The sequence below is a fragment of the Xyrauchen texanus genome, chromosome 48 (assembly GCF_025860055.1).
Source record: "Xyrauchen texanus isolate HMW12.3.18 chromosome 48, RBS_HiC_50CHRs, whole genome shotgun sequence".
Lineage (NCBI taxonomy): Eukaryota > Metazoa > Chordata > Actinopteri > Cypriniformes > Catostomidae > Xyrauchen > Xyrauchen texanus.
Genome location: NC_068323.1, coordinates 7,221,048 through 7,242,387, shown reverse-complemented (window position 1 = coordinate 7,242,387; position 21,340 = coordinate 7,221,048). Strand labels below are relative to the sequence as shown.

At 37.5% G+C, this 21,340-nt stretch overlaps 2 protein-coding genes and 1 long non-coding RNA gene across 4 annotated transcripts; 1 reads left to right on the top strand and 2 right to left on the bottom strand.

Annotated features, from left to right (window-relative positions):
• Positions 1-224: 224 nt before the first annotated feature.
• lonp1 (lon peptidase 1, mitochondrial) lies at positions 225-10,893 on the bottom strand. The gene is made up of 18 exons (XM_052121857.1): positions 10,268-10,893; positions 8,153-8,241; positions 7,944-8,063; positions 7,301-7,559; positions 7,158-7,219; positions 6,893-7,022; positions 6,730-6,813; positions 6,370-6,590; positions 5,270-5,408; positions 4,993-5,171; positions 4,573-4,660; positions 4,372-4,494; positions 4,156-4,272; positions 3,841-3,981; positions 3,586-3,751; positions 2,997-3,217; positions 911-1,075; positions 225-779 (listed from the first exon to the last, which is right to left on the bottom strand). Exons 1-18 carry the CDS (start codon positions 10,775-10,777, stop codon positions 630-632), a joined length of 2,964 nt encoding a protein of 987 aa, XP_051977817.1. The 5' UTR covers positions 10,778-10,893; the 3' UTR covers positions 225-629.
• Positions 10,894-12,309: 1,416 nt separating this feature from the next.
• On the top strand, positions 12,310-20,783 carry ftsj3 (FtsJ RNA 2'-O-methyltransferase 3). Of its 2 annotated transcripts, none has more exons than XM_052121984.1 (4): positions 12,310-13,653; positions 14,991-15,154; positions 19,359-19,404; positions 19,508-20,783. In XM_052121984.1, the coding sequence occupies exons 2-4, from the start codon at positions 15,065-15,067 to the stop codon at positions 19,783-19,785; spliced, it is 414 nt and encodes a 137-aa protein (XP_051977944.1). In that variant the 5' UTR covers positions 12,310-13,653; positions 14,991-15,064; the 3' UTR covers positions 19,786-20,783. The 2 variants fall into 2 exon arrangements, with proteins under 2 accessions (XP_051977944.1, XP_051977943.1); XM_052121983.1 differs by having other exon boundaries at positions 14,964-15,154.
• On the bottom strand, positions 15,459-18,303 carry LOC127639775 (uncharacterized). The gene is made up of 3 exons (XR_007970018.1): positions 17,288-18,303; positions 16,919-17,186; positions 15,459-16,777 (listed from the first exon to the last, which is right to left on the bottom strand). It is a non-coding gene; the product is annotated as an uncharacterized LOC127639775 (long non-coding RNA).
• Positions 20,784-21,340: the final 557 nt, after the last annotated feature.

Sequence of the window (21,340 nt, the reverse complement as noted above, 5' to 3'; positions counted from 1 at the left end):
GTCCCAACAAGCATAAAAAAACTAGATCTTGAGTTGGCCATTTAAAAGTAGATCATCATGCAAAAAAGTGTGGGCACCCCTGGTTTAAAAGCTTTCAAGTCATGGAAATTCAGTTAAAAAGAGCAGGAACCGTTAAAATAGCAGAATTAGTGACTACTAACTTTGCTGTTCCAGACATAGTTTTCTATGAAGTGGTTTAATATTGGGTAGACACACATCACATGCAGTTTTATATTATATTTATTGTAAATTACTTCAGAGAATACATATAAGGCAGTTATTTACAAAGATGACACACAGGATGTTATTTTCCTTGATTATGAGGTGTTGAATATAAAATAACATTTTGAATTACAGGCTGCGTAGCAGCAATTGCAGTATCCCAGAGTCTTGAGGGCTCGATGTTTCAAAGGTTGATCTGCCAGACTTGGCCATCTATAAATACTTCCAACTTTATCATCCAGGTAGCCTACCACAAAACTAGAGGCAACATGTCGTGAACTCCTGCGCAGGATTTTACTTGCTACTTCAGTTCGACAAAACGAACGAACCTAATTTGGCATTTGATTCTGTGTTCTGGTGGACTTCTTGTTAAAGCGCAAGATTAAACAGTAACATAACATAGTTCATTACTGTCCAGAGAAAACGATTTTGTAGATCTCGCTGTAATGTTCCACAAAATGCACTTCCAACCCTTCTCTGATGTACTCCGCAAGGTCTGAGAAGTCTTTTTTGTTTTCTGCCGGCAGGATGATGCAGGTTACACCAGCTCTCTTGGCCTATCGGAAGAAATACACATTTTAGCCAATGTTTTTAGTACAATGGAAAGCTCATCTGGCAGAATATTGCAGCAACATAGTCAAGTGTGGAATTGAGAAAGCAAGTTTGACCTCCCTCCCTAAAAACTCACAGCAATGGTCTTTTCCTTGATTCCACCAACAGGCAAGATTTTCCCGGTCAGGGACACTTCTCCCGTCATGGCCAAGTTCTGGCGTGCTGGTGTGTTCGTGGCCAGGGAGAGTAGAGCCGTGACGATTGTGCAGCCAGCACTTGGTCCGTCTTTTGGAGTTGCACCCTAAACAGAAGATTACCAACAAGTTGTGTTTACTAATTCACCTCTTACTGAGATTAATGGCTATTAATTTCAACCAAAGTCCTACAATTAGTTAGGGATGTCCAGACACCAGTATCGATACTGCGCTCATGTACTGGTACTCGTCAAAATGCTCCGATACCAACGGACTTACGAACAGGGGTGTAGCAATAATTTAAAAAGTGAAGGGGACAGAACGATTATTGCAAGATGAACATAAATATAAGATATATTTTAAGGCTCTCAATTCAGTCAAAATTTGAATTAATCAATGAATTACATTTTGCATTTACACATTTAGACATATGCTGTATGAAAGACATAGCATAAACACATTTGCCAACCGAACTTTGGTTTTATTGGAAGTGAAGGGGATATATCCCCCGTGTTCTACACCCCTCCTTACGAATGTCATTAGCTGCCTTTTGCGATTTAATAATCACTTTTGCTGCATCCAAATATCCATTCCTCGGGAGCTGATGCAACATCACGTTCAAAATGCTGAGTTTAAAAGAACGGCAGTAAATCGCGAGTCAGGCAGCTCTTCTCAACTGTAAGTGCTCCATATGCCAAGATAATTGTTCCTTGTGCTTAAATGGTGCTTGTTTTTTGGGGGGGGATTTCCAAAAAAATTTCTCCCCAATTTGGAATGCCCAATTCTCAATGTGCTCTAAGTCCTCATGGTGGTGCCGCAATCCGGATGCTTCGCGTCTGAGACCGTCAATCCTCACATCTTATCCCCGTGGCTTGTTGAGAGCGTTACCGCAGAGACCTAGTGCATGTGGAGGCTTCACTCTATTCTCCAGGGCGTCCACGCACAACTCACCACGCACCCCACCGAGAGCGAGAACCACATTATACCAACCCTAGGCATCCGGCCAATTAGCTGGAGTCACTCAGCACGCCCTGGATTCAAACTCAGACAGTTTTTGCGGTTGTTGTTCTTACGTCATATATTCGGGTCATGAGACAATGCCCACGTCCCCGGATGAAGTATATCCGAAAAATATTCATATTACTTTCATGCATACCTAAAAGAATGTACTGTTCTGCTGACTGATAAGTACGTCCTTCATTAAATACAGTACATACAGTGGCAGTACACGGTACAGTACATACTGTGGCAGTACACGGTTTCGGACGCAGGGTATGACTCAGGTAGCGACCGGCTTTTCCAGACTGGGAATCTGCCATCTTAACGTCAGAGCTTCTTGGTCAAAACAACACAGAAACACTTAAAAATAAAAGCTAAATATATAGGAGAAAAGTATGACAGAGATATGGTAAATGGTCTGCACTTATATAGCACCTTTTTAACCTTAACGGTATTTAAAGCGCTTTACACTGTGACTCATTCACCCATCATTGATGGCAGAGCTGCCATGCAAGGTGCTAGCCTGCCATTGGGAGCAACTTGGGGTTCAGTGTCTTGCCCAAGGACACTTCGGCATGTGGAGTTATGTGGGCCAGGAATCGAACCACCAAACATACGATTAGTGGCCGACCCGCTCTACCACCTGAGCCACAGCAAATATATATCAATATTGCAAAGTTATGTAATATTCACTGTAATACTACTAATAATAATAATCATAATAAATCCGTAGTAATTGTATTATACATAAGCAATATCTAACATCTGTGGTGCTCAGTTATGCAGCACTTTATTTGACAAATATAACTCCAATGTTGTATTTTGGATTGGGCTGTGAGTATGTGCAATATTATGTTGAAAATGAATTGTTATATTTTAATTTAATTACAGTTTTAATGAATTCATTTATTTCAACAACATTTGATGATGATAAGTACAAATATCGGTACTTATGGTAAAAAAAATGGTATTGGGACATCCCTACAATTAGGTATCAAACTTCATGGAAATACAGCCTATTGTCCTCACCTCGGGCACGTGGAGGTGTATATGGGACCCTACGAGGATATCGTTGTCTGGTTGCTCCTTCATGAGTAAAGAGCGGGCAAACGTATATGCGATCTTAGCGCTTTCCTTCATCACGTCTCCCAGTTGCCCCGTGACCTCCAGTGTTCCATCTTTGAGACCATCTTTACCCTGGGGTTCTCTTGGGCGCCTTAGAGATGTCTCTATGAAGAGCGTCGAGCCACCTGGGGATGACAGTGTGAACAAAAGGACAAACGTTGGTTTCTTTATGCTTTCATGGAGAAACGTAACACCTTTGACAAAATCATAGAGGAGTGAAAGACTATTAACACCAAATTTGTAAACTAACTTAACACCGCTCACTACGATGCAAGTCTTTAGGAGGTTCCAGGTACAACATGACTTAATGACATGAAAGCATAACATATTCATGAATTTTCAAAGCAACTATTAACATAGTGTTTAGCATCAGAACAATAAAACTGAATTGGCCTCTGAATAAAAAAAAATATCTGTCCGATATTTTGGATCATGCTTGGACTGATCTAGGATGCCATTTATTCTCATGAAAAGTTATTTGTTGAATACTTACCCATGGATGTCCATGCCAGGCCCATGACGACTCCTGGCGGTGTGACATCATACATTCGGTCCACGGTGAAGACAGGCTTTCCAACATAATCCTGAAGGTTGTCAGAGGTGACATTGACTGCGGTTTCCTCACCACTGACAATGCGGAATGCTACTTTCCGGAACACCTAGAAAGGTCGGCAAAAGGTATAAAACGTAACTACGATTGCGAACGACCCCTAGAGAAAGTTAAGAGAGAAAAATAAGTTGCTCGCACCTTCTCAACCTGCTTCTGAAGGTTTCTGACGCCGCTCTCCCTGCAGTACTGTCTAATGAGTACACTCACAGCCTCAGAGGTGATGTTAACCTTCTTGTCATCCAAGCCACATAAGGCTCGCAGTTGTGGTACCAAGTATCTCTGTAACCGAAAGACAGGGAAACTGAGCAGAGGAGAATCTTCCGATCATTTATAATGCAAAAACCAAACATTTAAGTTGCCAGTCCAAAGCTTTACCGTCTACACCAAACCCAAATTGTTGAGTTCAGATTTTGCATTGTAGTGTTTCAGGAAAAAAGATGTACTAAAACTCACCTCTGCGATGGCCAGTTTCTCCTGAGCGACGTAGCCCGATATGTTGATCATTTCCATTCGGTCTCTCAAGGGTTCAGGAATCGTGTCGAGAACATTGGCGGTACAAATGAAAAGAACCTGAAAAGCAAAGATGACACCATCAGAGGTACACCGAATCGGGAGACTCCTTCCAACTACATAATATAGAGTTTAATGTTGATTTCTGCCGATCTATACCTTGGACAGGTCAACAGGCACATCCAGGTAGTGATCTAAAAAGTTGGCATTCTGTTCTGGATCTAAAAGCTCTAGCAGAGCAGAGGATGGGTCGCCCTGGTAACCTCGACCGATTTTGTCAACCTTTACAACAAATACAGTACACCTCATTATTACATTCCTAATAAAGAAAAAGATTTTATTAAAACTCATGATACATACCTCATCAATAAGTACCAATGGGTTTTCAGTCTTTGTTTTCTTTAAACACTGGATTATCTTTCCTGGCATTGCGCCAACATACGTTCTCCTGCATTACGTATACAAAACACGTTTTCAAACTTATACCATGAAATGTACACAGCCTTGAAAGAAACATTAAAAGTGATGTGTATTCTGCTCCACTAGAGGCTCCAAACAGAATTGCAAAAGTAAGGACTGTTTCCAAATAAGTATCAACAACCCCATCTTACACGAAAAACAGGTAGTTAGAAAAACTGAGCTGCAAGTGGACAGTCGCACGATATAGTGATAAGTATACATTGGCCTTTAAACAACAAGATTGCAATTCCATTTTGTGCACCAAGTGGTTCCAAAATGTCACATCTTTAAGTCTTTTTAGGTAAAGTCTGCAATACCCACCTGTGGCCTTTAATTTCAGCCACATCTGTCATACCACCCACACTAAAGCGGAAGTATTCACGGTTAAGTGCTCTGGCAATTGAACGGGCGATACTGGTCTTGCCAACACCAGGAGGGCCATAGAAACACAAGATCTTTCCTTGTGTGCTGCCTCTCAGCTGACTTACTGCTATAAACTCCTGCATTACAAAACAATGACCAGGATTAACAGGATTTGAAATGCTTATGTGACTAAATTATTTCAAAACAACTGAACTTGGTATGCTTTGATGTTTACCAAAATGCGTTTCTTGACATCGTCCATTCCATAGTGGTCTTCTTCCAAGACCTCTTTGGCTTGGCTCAGCTTTAGATTTTCCACACTGTTGGTGCCCCATGGCATGGAGGTCAGCCAATCCAAGTAGTTCCGTGTAACACTAGGGATATTTAGGGAAGTGGGAAATTAATGAAGGATCAAGGCAAGAGTAAGCAAAAAACTATTCCAAGGTAGCTTGTTGGAACATGGTAGCTGGTTTGTTAATGGTACAAGGTGGTCTATCAGCCCATACTAGAATGACCTAAATGGTCTACCAGGTCAAAACCAGATCCACCAGCCAGTAATCCAACTGGTCAACTGTCTAGACCAGCTAGAACCAGCAAATGACCAGAGAGAAACAATGCAAGGCAATGAAATGCTTTTAGAGGATGATATCTGGTTTGTTGATGTTAAAGGTGGTCTGCCAGCCCCAATCAGCTTGATCAAGGTTGTCTATCAAGTCCAAGGTGGTCTATGAGCCCTATCGAGCTTGATCAAATTGGTTTACCAAGTCAAAGGTGGTCTGTCAGCCCTAACAAGCATGACCAATATAGTCTACCAGGCCAAAACCAGATCCACCAGCCAGTAATCCAACTGGTCAACTGTCTAGACCAGCTAGAACCAGCAAATGAACAGAGAGAAACAATGCAAGGCAATGAAATGCTTTTAGAGGATGATATCTAGTTTATTGATGTTAAAGGTGGTCTGCCAGCCCCAATCAGCTTGATCGAGTTTGTCTATCAAGTTCAAGGTGGTCTATGAGCCCTATCGAGCTTGATCATAATGGTTTACCAAGTCAAAGGTGGTCTGTCAGCCCAAACCAGCATGACCAAAATGGTCCACCAGGCCAAAACCAGACCAAACAGCTGGTAGTGCAACTGATTAACCTTCCAGACCAGCTTGGGCAAGCTAGTGACCAGCTAGAAACAATGTAAACCCAGCTACCATCTGGTTTTTACAGACTTTTCCAGCTGGGAGAAACTTCATGAGCAATTTTATGGACATTAAGAGGAAAACTTGAATGTTCTTCACAGTTTTTAAGTTCATAGCAACAGATCTTTTGCAGTTGTAGATCCCCTTACTTGAACTCAGAGGAATGATTATCTAACAGCCCCAGTTTGTTGAGCTCCTCGTTAATAACTTCCATAATGTGCTGAGGAACGGTGCGATCCTTCAGTCTCTCTCTGAACTTCTCCTCAATAGCGTCTTTGTCTTCCTTCTCTAGCCCGAGTTCTTTCTTAATGATCTTCAGCTGCTCCTGGAGTAGATACTTCCTGTGTGTCAGCTTGATCTTCTCCTCAACCTGAACATCAAGATGATCAAATTATAGGGAAGTTCAATGAAATGCAACTGTCTAGTGTTACATTTTCAAATGAATAACACTGCCTATGTTCAAATGGCTGTCTAAGTTACATCAAGTACTGTTTTAAAAAATGTCTCACCTCCCTTCCAAGACGCTGCTGTAGTTTACTCAGTTCATACTCTTTCTTAAGCAGAGAAAGAGCTTTGTAGAGACGTTTGGGAATCTGTAAAGAAAGTATTCATGTCAGACACACATTATATGAAGGAAACAGAGTGTGAATGTTGTGGCGGTCATAAGCATACGTTCGTTTCTTCCAGAACGTCCTGTAACTCATGCGATTCTGCCCCAGTCAGAGCGGCCCCCATGTCACTTAGGTATATTGGGTTATCAACAACTCTCTGACCCGCCTGCATCATCTGAAGCACAGACTCTCTACCAAACAAACAGAGTGAAAGAAATGGTCTTTGAATACTTCACACTGCCGTTAAATACCTGAAAGACTACCACTGATTAATATTACCATTTTAGACCGTTTAATATGTAATCAATTAGCAGTTTTTTTTTTACCTGTACAGAGGATTCAAAGATATAATCTCACGAATAGTCTTGACGATCTCAGCAGTCAGGGCCTGGTTTAAAACAATTGAGAATATAAATTCATTCTGATCAAGTGATCATTAGTAAATGGTTAACATACTAAATCTTTATACCTTGACTTCCTCTGTAACCTGGAATTCTTCATGGACGACGTTGTCCACCTCCACCATGAGGATTGAGGGCAGAGGCACCGCCTCCACCGTAAACTCCGTCTCACGCACCTTCTCCTCCAACATCTCAGCTAGCGGTGCCGAATCCTTACGAGATCGCTTCTGTTTTCGTCGTGGAGCTTTCGACTGCACAGCTTCACCTTCGGTGTCTAGGGATACGGGCTCGTCCGGCTCCACATCCAACTGTTTATTGATACGAATTCTGCAAAACACGTAAAAACAATTACAAAAATGCTTGAAAGTGTTTCACATCATATGACAAACAAGCAGCTATAAACAATGGAACACACTTTCAATGGTGAAAGTACATCGTGTTGTTTAACGGGCAATTTCGAAACCTCTAGTGGTTCGAGATGGAACTGCAGGTAGTTTGTGAAATGCCAAACTAATAAAATAACATTTTGTAGATTTCTAGAATTTGTATACATTTAAATGTTTTTGTTTTGTTATTTTTATTATGTATTACTTAAAAGAAAATAAATAATACTAAAAAAAATGATAATATTAAAAGCACAACAAACAATTTAGCATAGTATTAGAATAATTTACCAATTCAAAAAAGTTCAGAACCAATTTTGACCATCACCTTCTGTGTCCCATCACGATCATACGAAGTTTGTCTCCGAGGTCTTGCATTTCATGGATCTGTACAAATGTTCCAGTGTGATATACGGCGTCCAGACTCTCTACGACATCGGTCTCATTACTGACAAATTAACACAGAAATTAATAAACATTATCTAGATATGCATGTATTCGGAAAACAAATTGAATTTACATTTATTATACCCTTACTTGTCATCTTTCTTCAAAAAGACACCAGCATATGGCTGAGCAAGACGCACTTTTCTTCTTAACAGGTCCATGAGCTGCTTATTTTTAACCTAAAGATGTCAAAATATTACAAAACATCCCAAATATACATATTAGTTACTTTATGATGTAATCTAAGTAACTGGTCACTATGTATTTAAAAAAAATGACCATTTCCAATAACCTATTTGTCACAGTTTGCTTCAATATTCATGCAGTTTGACAAATTATTTATTTTCTAAATATGGAATATTACATAAACAATACTACATGTAATTTCTGGATTAATATGCTCATAAAAAACAGCATGCATATTAACTATAGGCTACAGGAATGCACCGATACCACTTTTTCTCTCCCGATCCGATACCAAAACTAACAGTAATTCCAGTGAATGTCATCAGTAGCAAAAAAGCCAGTTTTCTTAGCAAAAAAAATATCCGGTCCTCAAATCTGATTGGACGAGAGACGTTCCATGAGCACTGATGGTGTGACATCATCAGCACTCTGACGCTTCACTGTGTGTGTATCACTCTGCTTGTGTTCGTGCTGTTCTAAACTAAAGTGTAAGAGCAGTATATCTGTTAGGTGTGAAATTACATATGTTAGCCAGCAGGTGGCAGCAAAAGATTATATTTGTGTGTAATATGAGCCAGTTGGTGACGTAAAGTGAATCCGTTAGTCATTGTTTACATAGAACAGAGCTCCGTGATCACTCGTATTACTAATAATTACTTAAGCTTGGACATTGTTTTAAATGGCTTTAAATTAACAATTTGAGGATTAAGGCTCATTGCAGCTGAGAGAAACAAAGGACTGTTTGATTACAGAACTCGAGGCACTTACCGAGTTTCCACATTGGATACACACTGTTTAAAAATGGGGGAGGACATCGCTGTTTCTAGTGATCGACTCTTGCATGGCTACCACAAAATCAGTTATTTTGAACCAGCAACTGGCAGGTTCTGATTGGTTGCGTAATAAATTAGTTCCATGCACAAATGCGTTTTTATGACCTTACTCGGTTTTTCCTAATTTTTTTAAATTGACTTGTTCATTGAACTGTTGTATATAAGCAATATCACACTCGCAATCATGCTATATGGCCCTATATCAGCACTGCTGTAATTACCTATGGCACTCTGCCTGCGGCCAATTCAGAGCAGTGCTGATATAGGGCCATATCGCACTCTTGCTCGTGTGATATTGCTTAATTAAACACAGCCTTTTGTTATTCACATCACATGTCTTCAAGTGGCTTTGAATAAAATGCACGAGTCATATGAACTACTATAGTGGTGGCTTTTATATCAGTTTTGGAGCTTGACAGTAACGAACACAGTACTAAAACACAGTATTGGATTCAAATATTGGATCGGTGCATCCCTAATTTTAGGGGTGGCGATATGATCAAAATCCTAAATCACGATACGAGTAATTTTATATCACGATAACAATATATTTACATTTTTCTGAAAAAATTATTTAAATTGTATTATATACATTATATATTAAGTCATGTTGCAATGTGTAATTGAGTAATCTAGTCAGTGAATTAAATACTTTACGAATTAAAACTTAATCCTATATAATTTTCTCTTTATTTTGAACTTGACAAACATAGTCAAAGTAAATACATTTTAAAAAATTAAACAAATAAAATTGATTTACATTTATAAAAATACATTGGTTTAAATTTCATGTCAATAACTTTGTATTTCATAAGTATAAGTATGTAAATAGCTAATTTGTGTTAACTGATGTCGTTGGCAAATGTTAATGAATACAACCTTATTGTAAATGTGTTAGTTAAATAAATAAAAATGGCTAAATTACAAACAAAATGCTCAAGAGAACTTTCTAGAAACACATTTATTGCATAACAAAGATTAGCACACACACACACACTAAACTGCCTCTGTGGATGATGAAATCACTAGCAAGCAACAAAGTAAACACTATAATAAAACTGCATTAAAACACAAATTATTCGCGTTAATGTCACTAAATGCCGCAAACTATAACTTTTTTAGCGACTTTTGAGACGGATTTCACTCCATAGCGGTTGCATCAGTTTTGATGACGTAAACCCCTCACCTCAATGATTTTGATGAATCTTGGAAACACTGGGTTTCTGTTGACAGCTATTAGAGGTACATTCGGGAACACCTCAGGCACGAGCATAGGGGTGAGTGCTGTCATCTGAGGAGGAGTGTAAGGACCTTCATCACCTCCAGACTCATCCCCCGCAGACCCGCTGCTGTTCTCGGCTCCATCCTCTCCAGAAAACCCGCTGCCCTTACTGCCGAACAGAAACCTCCTCTGACAGTCGCTCATGAAAGTCCCGGACCCGACAGCACCACCCGTGACCCGGTTCCACCTGTCAGTCACCATAGATGCTGTGGTCCTGGCATTGCATAATACTGTTCTGCTGGAGATTTGGGAATAAGAGCGCTGGATGTGGATGGAGGCGCTACTGCTCAGCGGATTCCGCGGGTACAACGCGTGTAGTCCGGTTCTGATCGTGACGGGACCGGCTGCAGAGGCAGCGCTCATGCTCTTGGAAGCTTGTCTGCATGATCTCCACATTCTCATGTACGCCGCCATGTCTGATCTAGAGGATTCTCTCAGAGGAGCACGTGACTTCCTTCGCAGCTGTTGTCAAGGGTTGATGACGTCACGCAGAGAAACCACGCCCCCTCTCGCCAGTTATACGTTATGAAAAACCAAAGAAAGACTGAGCCAGTTTTAAATAGACTAAATTATGAGTGAAAATTAAACATTGCGAGAAATAAAAATCTAATTTAATTAAAGATAAAAGTTCCCATGTTATAATAAAACAATAAGAGGAGTTTGGTAAGGGTTAGGTTCCGGTTCCAGCATGAGACGCTCAATTAAATAAATATATTTTACAATTGACCATTATAAATGACTATTTATTCATTTTATGCATTGATAGTAATAATAATATTGTATTATCATTATTATTGATGATGATTTATTAAATCACTATATTGTATTCACACATATGTTTATTTATATATATATATATTTACCAGTTTATTTGTTTATTTATTCATTCACAGTTTATATATTTAGTTTTCAGTTTTAAGTAAACACAAAGTCTGACTATAGCCCCATAGCTTCATAAAAGCTTTAAATCCACTAATGATATTTCTATGAAATGAAAATATTATTGATTATATTATACATGTTATAATTAACCATTAAAAACGTGTGTGTATTACAATTAACCATTATAAATGTCAATTTATTCATTTTAAGCATTAAAATAATTGTAAAAGTTGTAATCATTATTGTTGTTGTTTTGTTGTTATTATGTTTATTTATTTTATATATTTTTTCAAAGTCTACTCATAGTCTCATAACTTCAACATATTTTTCATAAAAGCTGTAAATCAACTAATTCAAATCATTACAATTTAAATATTAACAATTTATTTCTTTTTAGTATTAATCTTTATAAATTATACATTTCTATTTCTTCTTATCCAGCATTGATAGTGAAAAATAATATAAATATTAATAAAAAATAATAATCGTTGATATTATACATTTTGGTGTTGATTTTCTGTTTATAAAATTGTAATAAATAAAAATGTATTTTTAAGTAAAAAAGTCTGCTTCAAAGCCCACAGCTTCATCATCTGTTTCATTAAAGCTGTGAATCTACTAATGATTTTATGGCTAGCAAAAGTATTTATTTGTAATTATTATATTTTAATTAACCATTATCAACTATAACAAATATTCTTTTTAAGCATTAATAGTAATGATAATACTAGTTGTTATTATTATTGCTGTTGTTTTTAAATCATCACAGTATTTATGCATTTATTTATTAAGTTAACCTAAAAGTTTTAATAAAGTCCCCAAGCTTCAAAGTTTCATAAATGCTGTAAATTCACTTGTTGTTGTTTTTTTGGCAAATGATCATGTGGAGGTCAAAATATTTGTTGTGATGAACTATATACCATAGAAATGAAATATGGACTACAGAACAGAAAAATAAATATTATATTTTATTTGTATTTATTGTATACAAATGGATAATGTATATTTCACATTCACAGTAAATTATGATTTACTTAATAAATAACTGAGAAATTCAGTGGGCAGTGATGTCACCTCAGATGTCATCTCAGTATGTCACTTCCTAAGTCTTACATTTTTTTTTCTCTTCAAATTTGTTTTTTCTCTCTTCATTGTATTCAGCTATACAGCAACAGAGAAAGCAGTTAAAAGCATAAGATTACATGTTTGCTGATAGTGGCACCTGGTGGCCAAGGTTGGAATCGCATGCATTCTTTTCATGCATGCATGTAGAAAAATTATTTTTGGGAAGACAAAAAACTAATTTTTTGAAGAGAGGGAAAAAAACTTACATTTCCATTTATTAATTTGGCAGACGCTTTTATCCAAAGCGACTTACAAAAGAGGAAAACATCAGCGAATCATCTTAAAGAGACATTTGTTAAAACATTTTCGTAAAAAAATTATGAGGAATACAGAGCACATTTCCATATAGTTTACATCTTTGCATGCCCTCTCTTCAATTTAAAACATTTAACTTGACTATCTAATAAAAATATCAAAATATGCATTGAAGTGAGGAGACAAATATGAGTGAATATTGTCAATGGTGAAAGATGGAGTCATTATTTTCATTTCACCTCTAGAGGCTGCTGTTATACTGTAAAACTAAGATGTTGTAAACCTGTAGAAAGCAATTATTGGCATATCATTTTGCTGAAAGTCCCAGAAAGCAACCATCGGTGACATTGTACATAAAAAGGTTTAAGATATAAAAGTATTATAAGTAGTGAACTATCTGCATTATCACAACCAAACAGAGCAACAGTAGTTAAAATTAATTATTCATGATAACACACGACCACAAGCTGAGTGTTAAAGGGACAGTACACCTAAAAGAGAATTCTGGCATTTAATGCCAATCAACAAATATATATATATATATATATATATATACTTTTTTTTTTTTGTCAAACTTATTTTGGTCCATTGTACTTTCCATCTATTTGTCATGCATGCTTGCTTCTATTAAATAATTATAATTAATATTGATTTAAGTGAATTGATCAATTAAGTGTTGCAGCCTTAAACTACAAGCAAAGTCCTCAAATCAGACGGTTTGCGATTGAAATGTAACGGCGTTTGCTAGTGCTAATCCTCCTTTACGCTACACGTCTACACAGGGAGTCTTCGCAGAGTTGGATTCGGACGATAACAAAGACGCTATGAGGAACTCAAACAAGCTCAGTTACTATTATAACTACACAACAATCCGTCTGCAGCTGCAGGAGAAATCAGACAGAGGAAAGCTGACGAGGAGGCGGAGCCTGAACAAAGGAAGGGAAAGTGGACACGCCCTCACCGGAAGTGGAGAAGGCGGGAGATGAAGACAAGAGTGATTCTGACGACGGCAGCAGTGACGATGAGAGGTGACGTCTTGTTTTGATAGATATGCGCGAATTGCGCACACACTTTTACAGTAAAATATATATTTTTGGAAGTAAAAAGTATGAAATAGCATAATTTTATGGTCAATAAATGGACTTATATGGTCAATAAACAGTAAAATATTGTTGAAATAGTGTTTTGCTAAGTAAAATATATGAATTAGCAATAATGTATGGTTTATAAATGGACGTTTATGGAAAATACATGTACTTTTACAGTAAAATATTGTTTTTAGGAAGTAAAAAGCATGAATTAGCTTGATTTATGGTCGATAAATAGACATGTATGGATAATGCATGCACTTTTATAGTAAAATATTGTTTTTCTGAAGTAAAACATATGAACTAACTTAATTTTATGGTCAATAAATGGACATTTATGGACAATAAACAGTAAAATATTGTTGAAATAGTGTTTTGGAAAGTAAAAAGTATGAATTAGCAATAATGTATGGTTTATAAATGGACGTTTATGGAAAATACATGTACTTTTACAGTAAAATATTGTTTTTAGGAAGTAAAAAGCATGAATTAGCTTGATTTATGGTCGATAAATAGACATGTATGGATAATGCATGCACTTTTATAGTAAAATATTGTTTTTCTGAAGTAAAACATATGAACTAACTTAATTTTATGGTCAATAAATGGACATTTATGGACAATAAACAGTAAAATATTGTTGAAATAGTGTTTTGGAAAGTAAAAAGTATGAATTAGCAATAATGTATGGTTTATAAATGGACGTTTATGGAAAATACATGTACTTTTACAGTAAAATATTGTTTTTAGGAAGTAAAAAGCATGAATTAGCTTGATTTATGGTCGATAAATAGACATGTATGGATAATGCATGCACTTTTATAGTAAAATATTGTTTTTCTGAAGTAAAACATATGAACTAACTTAATTTTATGGTCAATAAATGGACATTTATGGACAATACATATACTTTTACAGTAAAATATTGTTAAAATAGTGTTTTGGGAAGTAAAAAGTATGAATTAGCATAATGTTTGGTCAATAAATGGACATTTATGGACTATACACATTGGAATAGTTTTTTGGAAGTATAAATTGGCTTAATTTATGGTCGATAAATGGATGTTTACAGAAAATATTGATAAAAGTATGTTTTTTGGAAGAAAAAGTATGAATTATCTTAATTAATGGTCAATAATTAGACATTTGTGGACAGTTTATGGTTAATCCATGTGCTTTTACTGTACAATATTATAAATAGTATGGGGTGTTCTAAGCAAAAATAAGTCATTATATAATTTGGTCGGCAGTTCTCGTGTTTTGGACGTAATTCTTAGGTTTGAGGACATGACGAAGTTCCTGTCTGGTTTGGAAGAGGAAGAGGAAGAGGCTGGTTCCTGTCACTAAAGAGATGGTGGAAGAATATAAGCAAAAATGGCAGGAAATTAACGCCCATCCAATCAGAAGAGTGGCAGATGCGAAAGCCTGCAAGAAGAGAAGGGTGAGACTCCCAAGATGGAGAACATTTGGAGGAAATAATGAGACCGGCTCTCGGATAAGGGGCCATATCATAGAAAACAAGATGTTGTTTTCTTTTGAAAGAGTAAAAAATAAGTTTTGATGTACTATGTAGACATTAACTAAAGCTAAATCTCCTCATATAGAATCCTTAAAGGTACAGTACAAGTTTTGCTGCAAGAAACCTTGACAAACAGTTATTTTAAGTACATTTTATGTATTATAAACTGTGTTGGGTTAATTACTCAGAAAAGTAATCCACTGCAAATGCAAAAATATTTGAATCAGATTTACTGATTATTTAATTGAAAAAGTTGTCACATTACTATTTACTCTGAAGTGTCTAAAACACTTCACAGAAACAAAATTTGCTCATTATATTCAGAATAATATCTTTATTTCCTTTATTTCCATTGTTGCATGCAAGTCATACACTCAGCATGTTTCTCCCTTACAATGACTTAATATGGGGTGTCAGCTGTCACAGAAACGCAAAGAGACGTACATATGAATAAATCTATATAATATTTTTAGAAATGTGCAACCCATGTAACTTAATTAAAAGTCAGTAACTGTAATCTGATTACTATCATTTAATATGCAATGTGTTGCACTACTTTTTAACTAAAAAGGTAATTCGATTAGTTACTGTAATATCTTTATCAGATTATACTCAACACTGATTATTACGTAACTCATTTTAATGCATTTATCGGTTTTGGATATCGGTTATCAGACACTTAATCGTATTGGTCAAAAAAATATATCGGTAGATCTCTATATTTAATCCATTGTTTTGTTTGCATTAATTAATATTCTAATTATTATTCTGTCAAAAATCATAAAACACAAATTGGTTTTGCATCAGTTATCAGATAAAATAATCAGTAACTGAAATCTGATTACTAGAATTTTAAGTTTTTTTACAATCGCTATTTTTCAATACTTCTAACAATTTTCCAAAACTCTTAATGCACCAACACACCTACAACACACAATTGGCAAATAGTTAATTTCATGCTCAAAATCTAAATCATATCTTCTCCTGCAAGAAAAATCTTTTGGCATGCCTTATCCACCCCTGGCAGTGTTCAGCTGTGATGTCTTGACATGCAGCATCCATTGCATCCAGGAGGGACATTTGGTCCTGTGGACGATGGTGGACGATCTCCAGGCTGAGAAAAACTCCTTGGGGTTGAGGATAGGGGAGTAAGGGGCAAGGAAAAGGGACATCATTCTCTAATGGGCGTCAAACCAGGCTGTGACTAGCACGGGAATTGTGGAATGCCACAATGTCCCATGTGATCACATATATAGGCAAGTGGTCTCCCACCTGTCCCCTTTCTACCTCTGGCACCAGTCTTTCGTGCAGGTTTTGTAAAAACAGGTGTTGTAGGGGCCAATCTCACATTTATGCAGGAATGCACCGTTATTGGAGATTGCGGCGCACATGGTGATGTTGGCTACTCTCTGGCCCAGCACGGTAACTGTGGCCCTTTTGCCAATTATGTTTCTTCTGTGCCAACGCCTTTTGGCCAAAAAAGCCAGCCTCGTCAACGAAGATCATTTCATGTGGGACTTGATTGGCCTCCAAATCCATGATTCTCTGAAAGTAATCAGACACAGTGTATGTAAATGCTTTGCTGTATACCTACTGTATGTCCTACTGTAATCCAGGTTTATAGAGTAGTTTACTGCAAAACACACTATGTATAGTACAGTATTGACTGTTATTGCATAACCTTACCTGGACATATTGGCGACAGGGTTCTTTGATGCGCTCACCGTTCCTTTCAATAGGAACTTTGCATAGTCGTTTCATTCAGACTCTGTGTTTACCTAGAGTCCGAGAAATGGATGTTATGCTGATTGCTGCAATGGTCCCAAAGACAAGTCCTCTACAACTCTGGACTGAATGACATTCAGTTTTATTTAATTGTCAGCAATCATCATGTTGACAATAGCAAGTTCCTGTTCTTCATTTAAGAGCTTTCCTCTGCCCTAGATATTGAACCCTTAGAGAGATAAAATACAGTTACATATTAGAGACCGGAGGCATACAGTCACTGTAATAAATGGTACAATTATTTACAGAAGCCCTTTTACAATATCCTACCTGTTGGTTTCTCGAAATATCCGGACATTGGATGCCACCGTGTCCCGGCTGAGATTTGGCTCTACTCGTTCACCAGCCTCTCTGTATGATAGACCGTGGTTTATGACATGGTCTATGATAGTAGCTCTTATTTCATCAGTTACCCTAGCTCTGGCCCTTCTTTTAGCACACCACGAATTCTAACTACTCTCCCTTGTCCCACTCCTCTCTCTTGTCTTGGTACTTGTCTCCCTCTGCCTTGCCCTTGTCCCACTCCTCTCCCTTGTCTTGGTACTTGTCTCCTTGCCCTTGTCCCACTCCTATCTCTTGTTTTGCTACTTGTCTCCCTCTCACTTGCCCTTGTCCCACTCCTCTCCCTTGTCTTGGTACTTGTCTCCTTGCTCTTGTCTCACTCCTATCTCTTGTCTTGGTACTTGTCTCCCTCTGCCTTGCCCTTGTCCCACTCCTCTCTCTTGTCTTGGTACTTGTCTCCTTCTCCCTTGCCCTTGTCCCACTCCTCTCCCTTGTCTTGGTACTTGTCTCCTTGCTCTTGTCCCACTCCTATCTCTTGTCTTGGTACTTGTCTCCCTCTGCCTTGCCCTTGTCCCACTCCTCTCTCTTGTCTTGGTACTTGTCTCCTTCTCCCTTGCCCTTGTCCCACTCCTCTCCCTTGTCTTGGTACTTGTCACCTTGCCCTTGTCCCACTCCTATCTCTTGTCTTGGTACTTGTCTCCCTCTGCCTTGCTCTTGTCCCACTCCTCTCTCTTGTCTTGGTACTTGTCACCTTGCCCTTGTCCCACTCCTATCTCTTGTCTTGGTACTTGTCTCCCTCTCACTTGCCCTTGTCTCACTCCTATCTCTTGTCTTGGTACTTGTCTCCTCTCTGCCTTGCCCTTGTCCCACTCCACTCCCTTGTCTTGGTACTTGTCACCTTGCCCTTGTCCCACTCCTATCTCTTGTCTTGGTACTTGTCTCCCTCTCACTTGCCCTTGTCTCACTCCTATCTCTTGTCTTGGTACTTGTCTCCCTCTGCCTTGCCCTTGTCCCACTCCTCTCTCTTGTCTTGGTACTTGTCTCCTTCTCCCTTGCCCTTGTCCCACTCCTCTCCCTTGTCTTGGTACTTGTCTCCTTGCTCTTGTCCCACTCCTCTCCCTTGTCTTAGTACATGTCTCCCTCTCCCTTGCCCTTGTCCCACTCCTCTCCCTTGTCTTGGTACTTGTCTCCCTCTCCCTTGCCTTTAACCCACTCCTCAAGCATTTTTAATTTGTGTTAACTGTTTGCATTTTGTGTCAAAGCAACAAGAAATGTGTTAATTGTATAGCATACACAGACAAATGTTGTGCTAACTGTGTTAAGAGTTTAGGAAAATTGTTAAAAGAATTGAAAAAATTATTTAAAAAACGTAATATGTAATGTGTTGCACTACATTTGAGCTAAAAAATGTAATTAGATGATTTAATATGTAATCACTTTGTAATCAGATTACACTCAACACAGATTATCAAATCAGATTACACTGATTATTATTATTATTTATTTTTTAATAAAATATCTCCCCAATTTGGAATGGGCAATTCCCAATGAGCTCTAGGTCCTCGTGGTGGAGTAGAGACTCGCCACAGGGTATCGGAGAACAAATCTCAGTTGCCTCCACGTCTGAAACCGTCAATCCATGCATCTTATCACGTGACTTGTTGAGGGCGTTACCATGGAGACGTAGCACGTGTGGTTTCACACTATTCTCCACGGCATCCACGCACAACTCACCACATGCCCCAACGAGAGCGAGAACCACATTATAGCGACCACAAAGTGGTTACCCCATGTAACTACACCCTCCATAGCAACCGGGCCAATTTGGTTGCCTAGGAAGCCTGACTGGAGTCACTCAGCACACCCTGGATTCAAACTCGCGACTTCCAGGTGTGGTAGTCAATGTCTTTACTCGCTAAGCTACCTAGGCCCCCAATTACACTGATTATTAAAACTGATCATACTGGTTTTGCATATCGTTACTGAAATTACTTTGTAAATAGATTGCACCCAACACTGAATATAACATTTTTGAATGTTTTTTTCCTGTGTGTTGCAGATGCTGAAGAAGATGGAACAAGCTAAAAAACGGCACAGCTCAAAAGGTCAATATGGTGCTCAGTCACATTCACAGATATTCTTTAAAAACCTCTTTAAAACATCTCTAATAACAGTTTTGTCTTTATTTGTACCTTTTCTCTTCCACAGCATCTACAAAAAGACTGGTGTTGGTAAAGAGAAGAGAGAGGTCACATACGTGGTGGCCAAAAAGGGTGCCGGACGCAAAGTTCCCCCGTCCTGCCGGGGTGAAGAGTACTTACTGTGTAGTGGATGGACAATTGAAGAAAGTCATAAGGGGCATGAAGATAAAGGAGCAAAGAAAGCAAGGAAAAGGGGGGCAATTAAGGAAGGCAGGCATGAAAACAGGAAAAGGACATCCAAATAAGATGTCCTTTACCATTTCCTGCCCTGTCCTGATCTTTTGATGACTCAGCACTTGGACTGCTTTCATTCAACCCATGTTCACGGCTAGCCGTGTTGTACAGTATTGCATCTACGTAGTACTGTATGCTAGCATTTTATTTTGGCCTATCCGTAAGGCCACCATGCAATTACCAACAGCTTGCTATTCAGCTCGGACTTTGATATACTTGATTATGATGATCTGGTTCACACTGAAGTTGTAAAAATTTTAGTTTTTGGCCGAAATCCAAAATTTTATGCTACTTGCAAACACCTTTTACTGCTTATTCAATATATGCAAGTCTCTTTGCGTTTTGACAGGTGGAAAATCTGATCATTTTAAAATCTCATGTAAACACATATTCTTGTGTTGTCAGGTTTTTATAATTGGCTGATTTTTTTTATTATTGTAATCAGCGTTTGTTTGTACATGTAAACACACTCATTGACAAGAACAATAACTGGTGTGATGTGATTCCCCATCCAACAAACCAGAAACAGACCAGTAATCCTGGTCATCACATTTCTCTATTTCTATTGGTTCTTTAAAACAGTCAATGATAAATAATGCCATAAGCAAATAGCACCCAAAGTGTTTAACAGGAAACAATGGTGTGCATAAGTAAAGTAACGTACTTTATGTATTGTAAATGTATTCAAAATACATGTTGTTATCATTGTAATTAAAGGATTAATGTTGTGTCAAAAAGCATAAATAAAACAATATTGGTTCTGCATATCGGTTTTCGGACAATTAATGATTGTTATCGGTTGAAAAAAAACCCAATATTGGTAGATCTTTATGTTCAATATATTGTTTGCATAAATTCGTTGTCTAATGATTATAACTGTCAAAAAACAAACACTAATTAAAAATCAGCTTTGTATATTGCTTATTTGACACCATCATCAGTCAAAAATCAATATCAGTTAGATCTGTAATTTCAATGTATAGTATTTAAAAATTACTTTAATAGTTAATGACTATTGTGACAAAAAGCATAAAAAAATTTATGAAAAAAGCGGTTTTGCGTATCGGTTATCAAACACTTAAAAATGATCGTTATCGGTTGAACCCCCCCACACACACACACACACATATTGGTAGATCTTTATATTATTTAAGGTATTGTTTGCATAAATTAAAGTCTACTGATTATTATTGTCAAAAGCATAAAACACGATTTAAAAATCAGTTTGGATATCGGTTATCGAACACATAAAAATTATTGTTATCGGTTAAAAAAAAAAAACCCACCAATATTGGTAGATCTCTATATTATTTAAGGTATTGTTTGTGTAAATTAAAATTCTACTGATTATTATTGCGTCAAAAATCAGTTTTGGATATCGGTTACCGAACACTTAACTCTTTCCCCGCCAGCGTTTTTAAAAAAAGTTGCCAGCCACCGCCAGGGTTTTTGGCGATTTTCGCTAAATTTTAATGGCCCGCAGAATATTTTCTTCCATGAATATATGAAGATGCTATATATCAAAATAAAGATCTGAGCCTCTGCTTTTAGGCAAAAAAAACTATTTTATTTTATCTTCATTTGTTCTTTTTTATTGCCACTTGAA

Bases quoted from the DNA above. Each gene is read 5' to 3' on its own strand.
- lonp1 (XM_052121857.1), bottom strand. From the start codon at position 10,777: ATGGCGGCGTACATGAGAATGTGGAGATCATGCAGACAAGCTTCCAAG. The intron at 7,560-7,943 runs GTGATGGTCAAA...CGTGTTTTGCAG, and splicing joins ATCGTGATGGGACACAGAAG to AATTCGTATCAATAAACAGT. The intron at 4,495-4,572 runs GTATGTATCATG...TTTGTTGTAAAG, and splicing joins CATTGGTACTTATTGATGAG to GTTGACAAAATCGGTCGAGG.
- ftsj3 (XM_052121984.1), top strand. From the start codon at position 15,065: ATGGTGGAAGAATATAAGCAAAAATGGCAGGAAATTAACGCCCATCCA. The intron at 15,155-19,358 runs GTGAGACTCCCA...TGTGTGTTGCAG, and splicing joins AAGCCTGCAAGAAGAGAAGG to ATGCTGAAGAAGATGGAACA. The intron at 19,405-19,507 runs GTCAATATGGTG...TCTCTTCCACAG, and splicing joins AAAACGGCACAGCTCAAAAG to CATCTACAAAAAGACTGGTG.